The 13,231-nt window shown below is 52.2% G+C and overlaps 1 protein-coding gene across 1 annotated transcript; it reads right to left on the reverse strand.

Moving 5' to 3' along the window:
• Positions 1-750: 750 nt before the first annotated feature.
• Mapk12 (mitogen-activated protein kinase 12) lies at positions 751-11,672 on the reverse strand. Its single transcript, XM_036209044.1, has 12 exons — positions 11,299-11,672; positions 11,079-11,208; positions 7,947-8,005; positions 5,519-5,630; positions 5,388-5,417; positions 5,062-5,109; positions 4,543-4,657; positions 3,665-3,736; positions 3,487-3,566; positions 3,337-3,415; positions 3,088-3,261; positions 751-1,368 (listed from the first exon to the last, which is right to left on the reverse strand). The coding sequence occupies exons 1-12, from the start codon at positions 11,421-11,423 to the stop codon at positions 1,289-1,291; spliced, it is 1,104 nt and encodes a 367-aa protein (XP_036064937.1). The 5' UTR covers positions 11,424-11,672; the 3' UTR covers positions 751-1,288.
• Between the last annotated feature and the right edge of the window lie 1,559 nt (positions 11,673-13,231).

Genomic DNA, 13,231 nt, shown 5'->3' on the forward strand with positions numbered 1-13,231 from the left:
GGGCATGCGGTGAGCCACACCTCTGTAATAGGGTGAAGTATTCCAAGTCCTGGCCCATGGTTATCTCAAGGGGGATCAGGCAGAGGAGGGCACGGTCATGGCATCTCCTCTAACCAGATTAGCCTGGGCAAAGTGTATTTGCCCAGAACTCCTTGCCAAATGAAGGGAATGAATGCAAGACCCCACCCTTATGTCCTGCTTTGATGTACCTGTCCTTGATACATGGGGAAGAACATGGACCATCTAACTAGGCAGCTAGGGTCTAATGGCCTGCCGATGACAGTGTAGATTCAGGGAAGCCACCAGGGTGATGCCAGTAGAGGTAAGTTGTTGGTCAGAGAACAGAACCCACCTTTCTGGGTCTTGGGGAGCCTCTAAGACCAGAAGTAACCTTCCTCTCTAGAAGCTTTGACCATAAGGAGACAAATGCTGCAATCTCAGAAAGAGGAAGCATCTGTCCGGGTTCGAACATCCTCTTCCCCATTATCTGCCCTGCATCAGGCTCCATAGACACCCTGCCTTAATGAGAGTCCAATCAGCACAGAAGGGTGAGGGCCAAGCCCCAATGTGGTAGCTTGAGAACCACTGGCGAGGACTAGGTGGCACCAGCACTTTGGCCTGGGAGGAGTTAGGGCGTGGCACCTCTACTAGCCGGGGTGCAGGGAGCTCAGGCTACCTCGTTTTTTGGTGCTCAGACTAGCAGCTCAAAGAAATGACAGAAGCTCAGGTTACTGGGCCACACAGCCAGAATGGGGAGATCTACAAAAGGGTTTATTTGCTCCCAGCCACTTAAGCACACCAAATGGCTGGTTTACATTCCAGGCTAAGGGTGTAAGAGTCCACCCCCATCAGAGGAGAGATGATGTCCCTGAGTCAGTGCCCCCCAAATCTCTATCTCCTTCCTTCTCGGGAGCTGGCCTTGGCACTGTCTAGAGCCAGCAGAGCTCAGGACTAGCACTAATCTCCCGGACTCTGAGGCCTTTTTCATACACACCAGTGAAGGGAGTACAACTCCAGAATTCAAAGGCTAGTTCCATGTTGGGTAAGGGTCTTAGACAGAAAGCTTAGATGTTCGGCCAGGGTCATCTGGGGTACCCAAAAGCAGAGGAGCAGGTTTGGAGATAGAGAGTCCATGATTCAAGGGTCTACTCAGTCTCTCCAGGTGGGTGACTTGGGATACAAGCCCCAGGCACTGTCAGAATGCTTCTGTTCCGGGGAAGAGGAGCCAAGGTGCCTGTGAATCTCCCAGCCAGGCTCCTTAGGATAACCCCAAACTACCCAGAGGTCTTCATAGAGCTGTCTCCTTTGGGGCTCTGGCTCCTAGCTGCCTGGGAGGCTTGAAGCTGAGCACTTCCTTGTAAGTAACACCTTTGGAAAGCAAGGAGAAGCAGATGACATAGTTAGTCTGCTTTCACCTAAGGGGAGAACCCAGCACCCCGTGGGCCTTTAATCCTAAATGGGCCAATCCACTTAAAAACACTTAGCATGGCCGGGCAGTGGTGGCGCACGCCTTTAATCCCAGCACTTGGGAGGCAGAGGCAGGTGGATCTCTGTGAGTTCGAGGCCAGCCTGGTCTACAGAGCTAGTCCAGGACAGGCTCCAAAGCTACAGAGAAACCTTGTCTCGGAAAACCAAAAAAACAAAACGAAACACTTAGCATGAGCGGGGCGGTGGTGGTGGTGCACACCTTTAATCCCAGCACTTGGGAGGCAGAGGCAGGCGGATCTCTGTGAGTTCAAGGCCAGCCTGAGCTATACAGAGTAAGTTCCAGGAAAAAGGCGCAAAAAGCTACACAGAGAAACCCTGTCTGGAAAAACAAACACTTAGTGTGAGCTGGGCAGGGGTAACACACACCTTTAATCCCAGCAATCAGGAGGCAGAGGCAGGCGTATCTCTGTGAGGCCAGCCTGGTCTGCAGAGAGAGTTCTAGGACAGCCAAGGGGCTGTTATACAAAGAAACCCCGTCTCGGAAAACCAAAAAACAAAACAAAAAAAACCTTTGGGTAAAAACTGCTGTAAATTTGCATTTCCAAGAAAATAGGTGATGAGAGCTTGTGTGTGTTCCTGTCTGTGGACTCAGCTGTGTGTCCGCTGTGGTCTATAGCAAAAGCAAAAGAACCCCGCCACAGCGTAGGTGGAGACCACAGATCAGATCTTGCGGTCCGTGGTTAAGGGAGTTACTTCGTTGAGCAGCGGCAGAAAGGTTTCATGGCCCAAAACTAGACTCCTAAGCACATGACAATACAGAAGGGAAGAGTGCCTGCTGGGAGTGTAGGAGAGCCTTGCAGGACATGATTGAGACCCTCAACCCATCCAGCCTTCTCACATCAGGGTGCAAGAACATGGCAGGCAGGACAAGGGATAGCATGTCCCGGTGGACATGTCCTAGCACCTCCCTACTCCCCAGGCTGGACCTGCCAATCTGGAGCAGACACCAGAGGCTAGTTCCAGATCAGGGGACAGTGGGCATCCCAGGGCCAGTTCTCAAAAGTATAGTAAGGGTCCTCAATGTAAGAGGACAGTCTGTCCGGAACCTGGAGATTCAACACATTAACCATGGATGGATCTGGGGCTGGAGATATGGGGGGAAAGGCTAAGTTCCTAGAGCTGCATGGGAATAGACTGTCCGCCATGGCCAGAACACGAGAAAGATGTAGTTGTTTCAGGAGGGGTCCTGAAAAGGGGCAAGGATAAATTCAGAAGGTATGAGAAGGAAGTCATAAGGATAAGTGGTGGTAGAGAAGACTCCAATGTGGTCTAAACATGAGGATGCTGGGCAACATGGGTCGGGGAGAGGCCAGGGAATCAGTAGAGGCCAAGGGTACTGCTGTCCTCAGCACACAGATGCTCCCCAGTTCTTGGGACCCATCTTGTGCCAGCCTTTGAAGGAGCTCCTGCAAGGGATACTCTTTGCCACTACCTTCTCCTCTAGCCAGAAGTCAACCTGGCCAAGTTGTACTGCCCCACAATGCCCTTTAGCCACCCCCCCCCCCACCTTTTATCTCATCTGCAACCCAGGGGGCAAAGGCTCATCCATACAGGGCACACAGGGTCCAAAGCCAGACACTGTGTGGAACCCACACTCACGCTTCCATTCCTCAAGGGTGCGGTCTACATCATCAAAGGAGTCATCGTATTTCTGGGCCTTGGGCTCATCCTCAGTGTCCTGCAGGGACTCAAAGTATGGATGGGCCAGGGCCTCAGCTGCCGTCACCCGCTGTTCTGCATCCAGCACCAGCATCTTTTCCAGAAGGTTCACAGCTGTGGGGAGAGAAAATCAGGCCACAGAACAGGACATACCCAGCAGCCTGAGACCTTCACCCCACCCAGCCCTACCCTGAGGGCTTGCATTGGTCAGGACAGAGGCAAAATCCTTCTTTTCCAGCTCAGGGAGGCCTTCCATGTAGTTCTTGGCCTATGGGGGGAGAAGACTGATAAGCCAGCTCCGAAACCCAAGTCCAGTCCACCACCCAGCTCCCCACTCACCTCAGCACTCTGTAGCTTCTGTACAAACTCAGGAGGGGGTGTCCCTGTGACCTTCATGATCTCCTTCAGCTGGTCCAGGTCTGTACCAAGGTCAGGAACACGGTGCAAGGGCAGAAGGTGGCCCACCCAGCACCCACACCTTGGCTGAAGGCCCATGATGCTCTACATAGAAGGATACGGTCATTGCCTTTGAACAGAATCTTTCCCGTAATCATCTCTGCCATGATGCAGCCAACAGACCAAATGTCCACTGAGATAGAAGTCCCATCAGTGCCCCATAGACAAGGATGACATTCATATTCGTGAGAGCCAAGAGAAGGGGACATGCAAGAGACCACATAAGGGAGACAAGTGTACATGGCAAGGAAGGGTGTACATGGAGGCACAGAGCACAAACAGTCAGCACAGAGGATAGCAGCGTCCCACCCCAGCTCATTAGCCTCCTAGAGGTAGTGCCTACAAAAGACTCCCTAGCAAGAAATGAGGAAGGGGGCTGCAGAGATGGCGGCTCATCAGATAGGATCACTGGCTGCTCTTCCAGAGGACCTTGGTTTGGTTTCCAGCAACCAGATGCATGGCAGCTCACAACTATCTGTGGCTCCAGTTCTAGAGGATCCAATGCCATCTTCTGGTCCGAGCACGTACCAAGTACACATGTGATTGTATAGATATACATGCAGATAAGTACTTATACACATAAAATAAGTAAAATCTTAAAAATGAAGAAGGGGCTGGACTCGGTGACATAGGCCTTTAATTCCAGCACGTGAGAGGCAGAAGCAGGTGGATCTCTGTGGGTTCAAGGCCAGTCTAGTCTACATTGTGAGCTCTGGGAATAACCAGAGCTATATAGTGAGACCATGTCTCAAAAAAAAAAAAAAAAGTATAAAATAATAGTAAGGAAGGGCTGAGCTGAAGTATATCTCAATGATAGAGCACTTGCCTAGCATAAATAAGACTCTGGGTTCCATCCCCACACTACAAAAATAATTGAAAAATAAAAATGAATGGGTAAACATGGGTGGTGTGCACTGGTATCTTCGGATAGCCTCTTACCTGTCTGTGTATAGCGCATCCAATTCAAGATGACCTCTGGGGCCCGGTACCACCTGGTCACCACGTAACCTGTCATCTCACTGTCTGCCTGTCTGGCTAGGCCAAAGTCTAGGATCTAAAGAAGATGGGGGAGGTGGAGCTAAGACACTGAGGACAAGCCAAATGTAGTCTAGAAGACTCAAAGAAGCTGGGCTTGAAGTCTCCACACTGGAGCTTTAGCCGCCTCCCCACCCCCCCCCCTTTGGTCTTGGTCCCCCACGCCCAATGCTTCTCCCTGAGATCAGTTCATCCAGCCCTACCCACCTCGGGAGAAAGTGCTAAGATTTTTCTCTATTTTGCCATCCCCTGATCACCTTTAGGGGCCTCCAAACTCCTGCCCTGGGTGACTAGGAATGTTCACCCACTCTTTACCTAAAGCAGGTACCTGGCCCCAGGAACCATTAGCTGCTCAGTCTCAGATGCCTGAGGAGAGAAGGGGTCCCCACCCCCATCTTGGCCACCTTTGCCACCCAGTGATACCTTCAGCTCACAATCCTCATTCACAGCCAGGTTGCCAGGCTTCAAGTCCTGGGGGAAGAAAGGTAGCCACTGTGACCCACCTGCCCCAGCAAGGCCCAGGCAGCACTTTACTAGGGCCTCTAAAATGGGCCTGGCCCTTTTGAGGAAGGGCAGAGGGGCTGGGGTTCCCAGGGCAGGCTTTTATCTGGGGGTTGATTATATACATCCCCGATCATACTTCTAGTTTGCCTTTTTATGGGTAAGCAATGGAAGCTGGGGTTGAGTGCTTCTGTTTATAGAGCTGGGGAGGGGAGGATGGGTAATCTCCCGGCCCCACCAGGACTCACTCTGTGGATGACGCCAGCAGCATGGATATACTGTGGGAGAGAGGGAGTTCATTAGCCATCAGCTCAGGGCCCCACCCTGCCCAACCAGGAAGCTCTGCCCACCTCCCCGGCGCCACCTCAGCAAAGCTTACCTTCAGCCCCTTCAGCATCTGGTACACAAGAAACTGGATTCTGTCTTCACTCAGAGTCTCATGCTTCATGAGCTTGCCCAGATCAGTGCCCATGAATGGCATCACCAGGTAACTGGAGGCAAGGGATGCAGCCAGTGGATCAAGGCTAGCCCCTAGACTTAAGCTAATACCCACTGGGCCTAGTTCATACCTTGCAAGACCCCATCCCAGCAGGGGCCCTTAAAGTATTACTCTGTAGCACCCATTCCTCACTAGCTTCGGGGTCCTATCATCCTATGGTGTTTCCACTCCCATCATGCCCTGCTAGGCTCCCTCCACTCTATTATCTGTCCACACCTATCCTTGGCTATTACACCACCATCTCAATGTTTGCCCATATCCCCTCTTTCCAAAATGGCAGGCAGGGAATGGACTTTATGACAGAGTTGTTTTGTTTGGGTTTGGGGGGCGAGTATTTGTTTTTGAGGAAAGGTCTCACTTTGCAGACCAGGGTGGCCTCAAACTCACAGAGAGATCTGCCTCTGCCCTTGCCCCTGCCTCTGCCTCTTAAGTGCTGGAATCAAAGGTCACATCACCATACTCGGGCTTGTTCTGTTTTCATTTTATTTTTTACACGTATGGATGTTTTGTCTCCATGTATATCTGTGCATCATGTGTGTGCAGTGCTCATGGAAGCCAAAAGAGGATATCAACTGTACGAGAACTGGAGTTATAGACAGTTGTGAGCTACCATGTAGGTGCTGGGACTCAAACTGAGGTCCTCTGGAAGAACAATCAGTGCTCTTAACCACTGAGCCATCTCTCCAGCCCTTGTTTGTTTTTTTTTATTTTGTTTTGTTTTTGTTTGTTTATTGTTTTGTTTTGTTTGAGACAGGGTCTCATGCAGCCCAAAACGGCCTCAAACGCCTCATCCTCCTACTTCCATCTCCCAAATGCTGAGATTACAAGTGTGTGCCATGGGGGACTGGAGAGATGGCTCAGAGGTTAAGAGCACTGATTGCTCTTTCAAAGGTCTTGAGTTCAATTCCCAGCACCCACATGGTGGCTCACAACCATCTGTAATGAGATCTGGCACCCTCTTCTGTATACATAACAAATAAATAAATTTTTTTATATTTATTTATTTATCTATTATGTATACAGCATGTATGACTGCAGGCCAGAAGAGGGCACCAGATCTCTCACTGTAGATGGTCGTGAACCATCATGTGGTTGCTGGAAATTGAACTCAGGACCTCTGGAAGAGCAGTCGGTGCTCTTAACCTCTGAGCCATCTCTCCAGGTCAAATAAAAATATTTTTAAAAAAAAGAAAATTAACTTTAAAAAAAAGTGTGTGCCACTCTACCTCAGAGTTGGGTTTTTTGGTTTTTTGTTTTGGGGTGTGTGTGTGTGTGTGTGTGTGTGTGTGTGTGTGTGTGCCAGAGCTGAGGTGTGTGTGTGTGTGTGTGTGTGTGTGCCAGAGCTGAGGACTGACCCCAGGGCCTTGCGCTTGCTAGGCAAGCGCTCTACCACTGAGCTAAACTCCTACCTCAGAGTTTTAAAATTCCTGACAAAAGGGCATCATATGCCAGGTGAACGGCTAGGCTACACCTGGAGCTGGCACCTCAGATCATTTAGTTGTACTGACACCTCAGGCACTGTGAGGGCCCCAAATGCTGGGCTTAGAAGAAAGAGAAGGTTTGGTTCTACCAGAGCATGTCAGTATCCAGGGGTACCTATAGTATATGGGAATGTGGTGAGGATCGAAAGGGCAGTAAGCATCTCAGCCTTGGCCCACGGAAAGAAGTTCTCAAGCCCATTTATAACCTGAAGCCAGTACCCAAAAGCTGCCCAGGTCCCTCCTGCCACACATAGGTAACCAGGAATCTGGGGCAGGGGTTGGGGCTGCAAGGTTGGATGTTCAGGTGGGTGAAGGGAAAGACAAAGGAGAATGACATTATCACCCACCCCAGGCGACAACGGGGCCATAGTATATCTTGACCTATGCCAGTCAGCAACAAAGAACCTGCTACCCACCCACTCCAGCCCTTCCCAGGCCTCTGGTTGATTACAGTATGAGTCCAGGGATTACCAACCACAGGGCAGGACCGGTCCTATCTGCCAGCAAAAGGCAGCAACAGTTCAGATTTGGGGCCACACGCTGGGTGCCAGGGTCTTGAACACAAACATCAGGTGCAAGGTTCAAACTTGAGTCTATGAGAAGGTCCAAGTACCAAAGCTTGGAAGAAGAAAGACATGGTTCTACCAGGGCATGCCAGGGTTCATAGCTCCCAGGAGCACGTGGGAGTGTGGCGTGGACTCTGGTAAGAAGAGTGAGTGAGTGGGCTACGGGAGAAGGCCCCCAACCTGACCCAGAACCTTTAAGCTGGCACCTAGAAGCCACCCAGGTTCCTCCCACCCACTGAGCCAGCCCAGGCCAGCACTTACAAGTCTGTGAAGTCATCCAGAGTCTCATCAGGCGTGAACACATCCAGTAGCCCAATCACCTGAGAAACAAGGACCAGACAGGATGGAGAACACATGAGACAGGCAAGGATTCAGTGCACGCCCGGGGTGGCACTGTACCCCAGGCAGAAAACCCTCCCGTAACTATCCTCATCTCCTCCACTGTGCCCACTGTCAGCTCAGCCCCCACCCTGGTCCATGTGCCCACAGACACAGGCTATTTTTGGATGCTGACAGCCGGGATACTCTGGGGGGAGGGGCAGTCTCAAGTCTGCGTTGACTCCAGGCTTCTGAGCAATCCTGCCCTCCCTCCCACCTTTTTTTTTTTTTCTCTCCCCAGTGAAGCAGACCCAAGACCAAAGTGGGGACAGTCCCTTGGGAGGAATGAATACCTGGCAGGTCCTCCCCAGGGCCATGCCCTGGCTGTCTAGACCAAGGGGAAGCACCCATTTAAACACAGCTTCTGGTTGAGGGAGCTGGACAACAGATGGGCAATGTGACATCAGTTCCCCGGTACTTGGTTGGGGGACAGGAGCCCTGGGATCAAGGGAGGTCTCCTGAGGGGGGCCCATTTACTCATGAGTAAACGAGGGAAGAGAGGTGGGGGGTGCCTGATGGCCAAAGCAAGAGTGTAAACACCTCCAGAGTGGGAATCCAAGTGGCTGAAGCCCAGGCCAAAGAGGAACCAAGGAGGGGACAGAGGATTTGGCTTAAATCCATAGAGCCGCTGGGGAAGGATTTTTTTTTTTTTTGTCTTTTTTTTTTTTTTAAGATTTATTTATTTATTATGTATACAGAAAAGGGTGCCAGATCTCATTATAGATGGTTGTGAGCCACCATGTGGGTGCTGGGAATTGAACTCAGGACTTCTGGAAGAGCAGTTGGTGATCTTAACCTCTGAGCCATCTCTCCAGCCCTTTTTTGTTTTTTTTTTTTTTTTCAAGACAGGGTTTCTCTGTGTAGCTTTGGTGCCTGTCCTGGATCTCACTCTGTAGACCAGGCTGGCCTTGAACTCACAGAGATCCTCCTGGCTCTGCCTCCCCGAGTGCTGGGATTAAAGCCACGCACCATCACCGCCCAGCTCTCATTTTTTTTCTTTTTTTTTGGGGGGGAGGGGGCTGTAGAAGGATTTAAAAAAAATATAATGCTGAGGGCTGGCGGTGGTAGCACACAAGCCTTTAATCCCAGCATTTGGGAGGCAGAAACAGGTGGGTCTCTGTGGGTTTGAGGCCAGCCTGGTCTACAAAGTGAGTTCCAAGACATCCAGAGCTGTTATACAGAGAAACCCTGTCTCAAAAAAACAAAAAGTGAAAAAAAAAAAACAAACAAACCAGATATAATGATGAATGTACTCTGAGTTTCAACATAAGGACAGAGAAAATGAGGCAAGAATAGACAGGAGGTAAAAGGGCAGATGAGTGACCACTTTAGTCATGGCCAAAGTTGGGGGACAGATAAACCACAGATGTGACCTGAGAGCTTAGCACACTCTGCAGAATAGATAGGGGATAGTGTCCTAGAGGTCAAGGTAAGTCCATCAAAGGAATTGACTTCTGCACTTTGTGGTATAGAATGTGATCCAGAGCCAAGGACCAAAGCTTGAGGAGAAGGCCAAGGGGGTCAGGGCTGGACCTGTGGTAACCCCGTCTCTGGTGAGAAGAACATATAGTCTGTCCAAACCTCAGTTTCCACATGAGAAGGTAAGCTACCATGGCAGCCCCCCAGAAGGTGTTGAGGCATCCTGAAAGCTGGCCCACCCAGGTGAGGGCAGGACAGGGACAGTAGCTTGGTGTAAGACCCTTGGCAAGGCAGGGTTGACCTCAGAAGTGGGAAGTGAATGAAGAGGCCCACAAGCCTTGGCTGGAGAAGGGTACAGGATAGGTAGGTGGGTAGGTGGGAGTTGGGGGCTCTGAGGACAAGGGTAGCCACACCCATGAGAACAAAGCCTTTTCCTGTTCTGTTTGTTTGTTTACAGGTTTATGGGGAAGTGAGGAAGCAGACAATGCAGAGCTGGTGTCCATCTTAAGCAGGCTTCATGAAGAAAAGAAAGAAAGATCCACCAGGTTGGGGCTGGAGAGATGGCTCAGCAGTTAAGAGCACTGGCTGTTCTTCCAGAAGTCCTGAGTTCAGTTCCCAACAACCACATGGTGGCTCACAACCATCTATAGTGGGATCTAATGCCCTCTTCTGGCATAAAGTGGTACATGCAGATAGAGCCTCAAAACAGACAAACAATTAAATAATCTTTTAAAAAATCCACCAGGTCAGCCAAAAGTGGCAATGATAAAGCCACGGGGGTCAGTTGGCTGTTAGCTACAGGGAGTTCATTTTTCCACAGGGGCTATTGACTCTGATGATCCGGGAGGTTAAAACATGTCAGGATTAGTGCAACTGCCCAGGTGGGAAGTGGGAGCAGGATTAGAACTCACAGCCTCAGGAAGAACCATATGAAGAAAAAGCCCCCTGGCTGAGAGAAGGATTCTGATGGTCAGCAATGCTGATATGAGAGACACAGGGCAGCCATGTGCATTATCCTGCCATGGGCAGGTAGGACTGAGATGCTTTCCCTGACAGAAGAAATGCACACCGACAATGGTGACAGGTAATGCTTTGCTCCTTAAATCCCATATCCACAGAGACTGGAGGCTTTGGGATGATAGAGCCAGGGTGCATAATCCTAGCGACCTGCCTGCCTGGAATAGAAGACTCAGGAGGTGGACAAAAGAAGACCTAGGGTAGGGAAGAGATGCCCCTTCCGGGAAAACGCTCTTCCCACCAACCTAAGTGGAGACAAGGTCTGGAGGAGAGCCCTGAGGAGCCCTTAGGCCTAGAACATACCCTGACTACTGCCTGGGCTGTGAAAATAGAGATGGACCGAAGGTGAAACCAAGCAAGGCACTGAAGCAGGGGGCTGAACTTGTACTGTCACCCAGAAAGGGTGCCTCCACTTCCCACCTGGAAGCTGCTGTTAGCTTACTCAAGCTGGAGGGTTAACTAGGTAGGAGGTACCCAGGCCCCAGGAAGCTGGGGCCGTGGGCAGGATTTGCAGGGAGGGCAGGATTTGCGAGGTGGCCAATGCACAGTGTCCGCATCTGGGACGGGCGTTGGACTCACGTTCTCGTGGCGCATGTGTTTGAGGAGCCGCAGTTCTCTGTAGGCGCGCTTGGCAAACAGCTCGGACTGGAAGGGCCGGTACAACTTCTTGATTGCCACCTTGTTACCAGTGCGGCTGTCTACTGCAGAGCTGCGGGGCGGACAGCTTGGCTAGAGAACCCGCCCGGTTATCGCCAGCAGCTGCCTGCCCTGCCTGCCGCCCCGCCCGGCGAACGCTCACCACACTGCACCATAGGCACCAGAGCCCACGGGCTGCAGGTCCTGGTACACGACGCGGACCTCCCAGGCCGTTTTGGTCACCTCCTGGCGGTAAAAGCCCTTGCGGGCAGGTGGCGGGGAGCTCATCCCCGGCCGGAGCACCGCGCCCCAGGAGCGGACCCGGGATCAGGGGCTCCGCCCGCTCTCCCCAGGTCCCTGCGTGGCAGGCGGGTTCCGCGCCGCCCGCCCGCCCGCCTCTGGGGCTGTCCCTTAGGGTCTCTTCTCTTGGAGTCGTCACCCTGAACTCCCTGGAACCTCCAACTCGCACCCGACCCTTGCCTCCGGCCGGCAAAGTGGTCCCTCCCGGCCCACTGACCAACCGGGCCCCCGAGCCCTGAACACGTGACACCCCCGTCTGCCCTCCGGCCCCTGCGGAAACCCGAGGAGGCCTCCGGGGTTGGGCGGAAGGCTGGGGGGGGGGGGGCGGGAAGCTGCCCCATAGCTCACTCCGGACCTGGGGCGGGAGGTGGCGCTGAAACGCCCTGGCCGGCCTCTATCCTCATTAGACTTCCCGGCCCTGGGGGTCTTAGCAGGTGCTTTTCTGGATTGCAACTTTCCTATCCTTCCAGAACTCCAGGCCCGTTCTAGGCAACTTGAGCTCACCAACTTCTACTCCAGCCCCAGGTCAAGTTTACCTGCCCATTTACCAATCCCATTCAATTCCAATTGTTTTCCTGTCCCTGGCTCAACTCTTCTTTCCCAAGGATGCCGCGCCCCTGGGGCTGACCCATTCATCTCCTTCTCTATGAATAGAGGGGTTATTTAGTTTTGTCTCCCAGACATCTCAGGTTGCATCCCCAAATCCATTGTGGCCACTAGCTCTCAGCTTCCCAATCTAGGACCCCGAGGAGTTGGTCATATAGGCCCTTCTAGGGCCCCTTTGCCCCTCTGTTCCCCACCCTGGCTCCCTCCTGGTATGTGGAGTGCCTCCTTCAAGCACTGAATAGGACTGGCCCCTCTATCTATGCCACCTGCTACCCAGCTTGACCTTCAAAGCCCGGAATGAGCTAAAGGTGTGTGCCCCCAGGAAAAAAAGGGGGATCCTATGTAATGGCTTCATGTGAGTTTTCTCTCTGGGGTCTGGCCCAGACCTGAACCAGATGTGCCCTGGAGGGTAAAGCCACCAACCTTCCCACAGCCTAGTGACCAAAGTCCATTCCAGGATCCCACTGGGTGGATGAGTAGTAACAAGATCCCCCAGAACGCTCTTCCCCTCCCTCCATGCCTGCCTGCCTGCCTGCAGCCATGAATCAGCAGCTCAAGGCCAGCCAGAGCAGCTTTACACCTGGGCTGCTGCTGGTGGTGATGTGGCACATTTACAAGCAGACAAGAGTGAGCAGGGGGAGCTCTGGGCCACTCAGACCACATCTGCCTGTATTCTGTGCCCTTCATGCCCTGGGAGGCCTCTGGCCACTCATCCATCTCCTCCAAAATTCTCCACTGTTCCCCTCCTTATTCTGGGGGGTGGGGGGAAGGGGACTAAGCCAGACCAAGCTTTGGAATGAGGGCCATATATTGGGTTCTACTCCCGCTGCCAGCCCCCCAACACTAGGTTTTCCCTAGGACCAGCTGCCAGACTAAGGCCTCTGGAGGTCCAAGATTCAGCACATGGGCATGATACATGAACTGGCTGTATCCTGGGCTAAAGTAGCCTTTTTGCTTTAGCCAGGAAGGAAAGGAAAGCTATTTCCCGCATCCTGTCCAATCCCTGAGGAAGAACTGGGCTTTACTCCAGAGACAATCCCACCCCAGAGCCAGCTTCATCACTGAGTAAAAGGGAGCCAAGCCTGTCCCCTGAATCCCAATGTACATAAAACAGCAGAGACCAATGTGGGATGGCTATCATCATTTTCCCCTTTTAACCTGTGGGTCTTATCCTGCACTAGTCTCCCAGG

The sequence above is a fragment of the Onychomys torridus genome, chromosome 16 (genome assembly GCF_903995425.1).
Source record: "Onychomys torridus chromosome 16, mOncTor1.1, whole genome shotgun sequence".
Taxonomy (NCBI): domain Eukaryota; kingdom Metazoa; phylum Chordata; class Mammalia; order Rodentia; family Cricetidae; genus Onychomys; species Onychomys torridus.

Bases quoted from the DNA above. Each gene is read 5' to 3' on its own strand.
- Mapk12 (XM_036209044.1), bottom strand. From the start codon at position 11,423: ATGAGCTCCCCGCCACCTGCCCGCAAGGGCTTTTACCGCCAGGAGGTG. The intron at 5,110-5,387 runs GTGAGTCCTGGT...TTCTTCCCCCAG, and splicing joins CTGCTGGCGTCATCCACAGA to GACTTGAAGCCTGGCAACCT. The intron at 3,567-3,664 runs GTATCCTTCTAT...ACCTTGGTACAG, and splicing joins TCTGTTCAAAGGCAATGACC to ACCTGGACCAGCTGAAGGAG.